Here is a 5,393-nt window from a genome sequence, read left to right on the forward strand (position 1 = left end):
CCGGCGCCCCAGTCAGCTCATATTTGTATGTTGGGGGGGGGGGGATATTGGAGCTGATGCACCCGCTGCATGCCCAAACTGTAGGAACTTTACGGACTCAGTCCCCCCGGCATCACAGCCTAACGGGTTAGCGCCTTGTGCTGCTAATCCCTAGGTCTTGGGTTCGACTCCCCGTGATGACATGAGTTCCGATTTTCGGGACAACAGGGGGCGTGTTCGCGGTAGATTTCAAGCCCCGACCCGCATTGCAAACGGCTAGAACAGGGGCCCCATGGTAGGGGCAGCTCCTAACGAATGGTGACCACACACTGTATTCAATGCAGTGCCATTCGTTCAAGGGAGTAAGGGCTCAAAGTGGTACCGGGTGATGGGGTCTCCTTCGGGGGACGTCGTGAGATCCGGGGGGGAGGGCCCGCAGTCGCGGACGTGACTCACCACACACGTCCGTGCTCCTTAATCCCACGCGGCACCGGTTGAGCGAGTCCTTCGGGGCATGCGAGGTGTACAGCGTAGATTCTCTCTCTCTCTCTCTCTCTCTCCCTCGGACTCAGTGGTTAGCTAGAGGCTGGAGGGCCGGGAGTCGGGGCCGCGTGGGGGCTTCTTGTTCACCTTGATTTACCCCGGGCGGGGGCGATCGGTCAAGTGTCCTGGCAATCCTCAGAGAAAAGGTTCTTGAAGGATATCGCGTTCCCAATACATACAGATAAACTAAGTCGTAGCATGCATGCACTAAAGAGGGGCGATTACCGTGGGGCGCCTAGAGTGGTCACCACCGTAGACACCACACACGGCAGGTGTGGCAAGCATCAGTGTGCTCAAAGCGATTGGGGAATCCCTGCCCGTACCCGCTCTACCGGTACTGAATCACCTGCGCGGTAGATATGCGGCAGGCCGTCTGAGCGAGGCAGCTTGACGCGTCTTGCTTGAGCCGCCGGTGTGACTGGGGCCAAAAAACCGTTCCCAAGACAAAGAGTAGAGGTATACCTCGACGACGGAATTTCGTCCATACCTCAACCCTCAAGACATGTTATTGCATCACTTGAGCTGACGCACACACTCTTCTGTTCACTCTTGGTGTGGCACCGGTATGGATATCAGTACAGGCAAATGGGCCTCAATGCAGTTGAGATAAGGTATTTCTTTTCGTTATTGTTTATTTTCCATTGTACTACAGTTATGGCAGCGTACCGCATTACGTTTGATATACCGGCATGAAAAGCTCGTGTACGAGCACCGTATGCGAACCCCAGCAACTTAACCGTGCGGCGCAGTTCATATATTTTTCTAGATGCATCCTGAACGCTGCCAGGTGTGCGTGCTGCTTGCTTCATACTCAAAAATTATACTCAAGAGTTCGAGACAATTGAAATCATGAGGGTGTACGGACTCATGGTGTTGCTGTCACTTTCTGCCTTTTTCGTCTACATCAGCCGTGGTAGCTGGCCACTGCGGACCTTTAGGCCTACTGCCTGTGAGCACTGTGCGATCCTCTAGGGTTGGGGCCAGGCTATTCAGATTGGCTGCTGTTGGCTGGTTTGTTTGGTAATCATGAGTGTCATGCGTAGGCTGGATTCTTGCGCGCATTGATGCTGATAATAACAGGACAGGGTCGAGCAAATGATGGCGCTGCTGGTTTGCTTGCGAACGTCACGCACATACTGCAGCACGCGTGAGTGGCTGCAAATTGCATCACAGCAAGCAATAATGCATTATCCCTTCAATGTATGGCTTTGCAGGTGTGACAGATAAACATACGCACGCAACCTTCTCACACGGTGAATGTTGCGCCAACGCAAACGTCACGTCTCATCTGTCCAGAGCTTCTGTCTGCCGATTCATGCGTACACGCGATTCGTTGGTGTTCACACCGTCGCTGCGACCATCCAATTTTGGTGACTCGTGTTTGGCAATGGCGGTCGATTACAGCGCAGAGCCGCCACAGTTCAGTATACTTGTCAATGCCTTCAATCCATCTTCAAAGCTTCGACTCGTGATAGTCCAGTTGTTAAAACTCACTACCTCTCCATATGAGCTGATCATCAACTTTGATGGCTGCACAGATGATAGTTATGCAGTGGCCCGTGATGTGATCGCTCGCAGCTCCTCGTGGCCAGTATGCCCTTATGCTGTTGACAGTCTGGATACAGGCCGAGTTTGGCAACAGGGTATCAATATCACAGGCAACCAAGGAGACATTGGTTTTGAGTGCGTTTTCCAGCCGCCATCTCTGGTGAGGTTGCGGTTCATCAACACGTCGGGCGTAGGGCTGTTTGCGACTGCATCCGACAACATGAAAATGCTGGCAAGCAGATCCCCGTTTTATATCCTTGTTGATGATGATCAGCTGATGACAGTGTTTGGTTGGAATGAGAAGCTAGCATATCCTCTGAAGAGATGGCCCCAGGTGTTCTCTGTGAGCATGAGATGCGCGCATGGGTACCCAACCGCTGGACAGCTTTTTGGTCCCAAATGTTCAGATTCACTTGCTGTGCAAGCACACAGCCGCAATAGCAGATGTTTTTTCTTTGAAGCAGACTCTGGCAATCGAGGACCTTTGATTATTCGAGCAAGCTATTTGCAGACTCTTGGATATCTAGATGAAGTCCACTACATGGGTGTTATCACACAGTATGATGACCATGAGTTGAATTGGCGAGCATACCACCAACGAGGATGGATTTCAGGTTTTCTGCCCATTGACTATACTGAAGAGCGGTGCTGTCGCTCTAAATCATCAGACAGCAACAAGATCCTCGAAAAGCAGTATGTTGATTGGTTCTACAAGAGGCGGGACAACCACACAAGTTATCTGGCTCCCAACGAGACCTACACCCGCAGCAACACACACAACACACGGCACGCAATACAAGATGCAGCTTGGCATAAACTGTGCAGCTAGAAAATTGTGCATTCATGTGCATTTGCATTGTAATTACAATGCCATGGCACGACTTCGCACATCGTCCCCTTTTGACCACCCCATTGCAGCAGTGCCCTACCTTTCGTTGTATCTAGAAAGGGAAGGAGCAGCTGCAGCAAGCTGCGTGCCCTCGCCAGACTTGGGCAGAGCTGGCTGTATAGATGGCCGGCCTTTGTGCTGCTGACCTCCATCAGGTTGAGCAGATGGAGAGGAGAGATAAAAAAACAAACCGAGGTTAGTTTCCACCTAGCGTCGGCGTTGGCAGAGCCAGGACTGACCGTCCCGCCTAAAAAATGACCACCACGGCCAGTAGTCGTGGTATACAAACAATCAACAGATGAGACAGCTCAGTAACTTGCTGAGCCGTCTGGCTGCTCCCAACCTAATACCAGGGGCGATCATGGCAGGGCACATCCAGCCGAATTGCCACTAACAGCTTAGGCACTGGCGCGGCACTCAGCAAGGCTGTAGCCTGAGCAGTTCGGTCGGCCCAAGCCGCCAGTGATGACGAGCCTGCACTTACAGCACTCCTCCTGCTGCCAGACATGGGGCAAAACTTTACGTATACGCGGCACCTGAACCCGCACCCAGAGGTGTGCAGCCTGGTGGCCCGGATTCCAAATCTCCATGCCTGGCTGCTGACCCCGGGCAAGGGGGATGCAGAGAGAGAGAGAGAGACTACACAGGCTGTTACGCCGGCGTAAATTGAGGAAAGGGGGGCTGGCTTGCGGGGGCCGAGGCCACCGCGCCGCCGCCCCGCCCCCCACCAAAGTGATGGGGAGGGGGCCAGTCCCCCTATGTCACTCCTGACGGTGCGCGTCTGCGCTTCTTCCCAAGCCCTCCAGGGCCATGTTCAATAGCTCTGCGCGCCTGTATGTATGGTGTGATGCAGGGTGTTTACTGCATGAGTGTGCAGCTGTTGCAGTGTGGATGTCAAGATCTTGTGTGGGACCCCAGGTCTTTCAGCAGTTCTGGCTGTGTTCTTGTAAATTGTCCCTCCGACACCTAGAACAATGGACTGGAGCTTCACGTTTTGACCTGGGCTCGACTGCAGGACCTGTGTGAGCTCGACGTATTGGTCTTGAGCGTTCTGCTCTTGTCATTCTGGCCATGCGACCCTGCCCTATTTCCCCTCAAACAGGTGGATTTTGCGGTTCGGCGGGGTATCGGCGTCCCGTTTGCGGCGCCTACCTGCTGCTTTCCTTCACAAGGGCAATGTCAGGTTTGAGGGCTCCGAGCCTGGCTCTGTCTTCATTGGAGGTGCCTGCAGGCAGCCATTGTGGCCCAATGCTGCGGGGGAGATTGCGGGTCAACTTGGCTGCTGTGCAGTCATCCGTGCTGCCAACAACTGATGAGTGCAGGTGCAGCGCTGAGGTGTTGTGCTTGAGACCTGTCGCCAGTATTCGCACAGCAGTGTTGTGACGTTTAGTGCAATGCGCGTGCCAGTGTCTGGCTGTACAAAAGAGCGGTACACTGACGCTCTCACTGTCCTGCCGACAGCTATTGAGTACTGGAGCGCACATGCGTCTGACGCGCCGTTTGGGGCACGAATCGACACGCACAGCGTCCTCTGGACAGGTGCGTCAATGAGCATCCCCCCAGCCACACCACAAGCAGCGCAAAGGGCCGTCCGTTGGTCCCTCCACTCATCCAGACACACGGCAACACCCACCCTGACGGTGCACCTACTTGCAGATGCCCAACATCAGAAGAGTATGACTACTACCTGACACACCACCCCCAAGAGTGCCGCAGGCTGATGCACATCCCTGCGGGCTACATGCACTTCGCCGCACTCCCCTGCAAAGGCCACAGGTCTCACCAGGAGATAGCGTCCACACCCCCACATGGACTCAATTTGGTGGTGGTGGGCAACAAGGCAGGCTATGACAGATATTTCCCAGCGGACTGCTGCTGCGAGCGCATCTTGAAAGCGGTGGCCGGGGCGCTGACACGGCCGGGCCATGAGATCACACCAGACAGCATCCGAGACCTGTGGAACACACATGACACCTGCCCCTTCGTAACGCCCAAGGACGCTGGTGACGACGCCCCGCCCAAGTCAAAGGCCCGCCTGCCAGAAAACATGAGGAACCTTGAATGGGACTGCGCCGTGACCCCCATGGCCCCGGCGCACCTGGAGGTGCCGACAATGACTGACCTGGAAACTGCACTAGGGGCACCCCCTCCATAGGCGAGGAATTGGCAGACGTACGCTTACACTGATGGCAGCTACATCCCTGCTGTAGAAGGGCAATCACATGCAATGCTCGGCGCCGCGTGCTACGCGCCGCGGGGCAGCACTCATCATGAGGTGTCATTGTTCTTTGATCCTACAGGGCCCCAACAGCACGAAAAGAATGTGAACCAATGTGAGCTGTCAGCACTCTACTGTGCCATACGCCTTGGCCACTTGCACATCATGTCTGACAGCCAGTCATGCCTGTACATGATTGCCAACATGTTTGCAGCA

At 54.6% G+C, this 5,393-nt stretch overlaps 1 protein-coding gene and 1 non-coding gene across 2 annotated transcripts; both read left to right on the forward strand.

Annotated features, from left to right (window-relative positions):
- The first annotated feature begins 108 nt into the window (after positions 1-108).
- On the forward strand, positions 109-182 carry MNEG_t16845. Its single transcript has one exon. It is a non-coding gene; the product is annotated as a tRNA-Ser (tRNA).
- A 4,546-nt stretch (positions 183-4,728) lies between these two features.
- MNEG_13576 (hypothetical protein) lies at positions 4,729-5,114 on the forward strand (the record flags this gene model as incomplete). The annotated part of the gene is made up of 1 exon (XM_014037952.1): positions 4,729-5,114. A coding segment is annotated over one exon (386 nt), but the record flags the coding sequence as incomplete, so codon positions are not given.
- Positions 5,115-5,393: the final 279 nt, after the last annotated feature.

Source organism: Monoraphidium neglectum (assembly GCF_000611645.1).
Source record: "Monoraphidium neglectum strain SAG 48.87 unplaced genomic scaffold scaffold03913, whole genome shotgun sequence".
NCBI classification, from domain to species: domain Eukaryota; kingdom Viridiplantae; phylum Chlorophyta; class Chlorophyceae; order Sphaeropleales; family Selenastraceae; genus Monoraphidium; species Monoraphidium neglectum.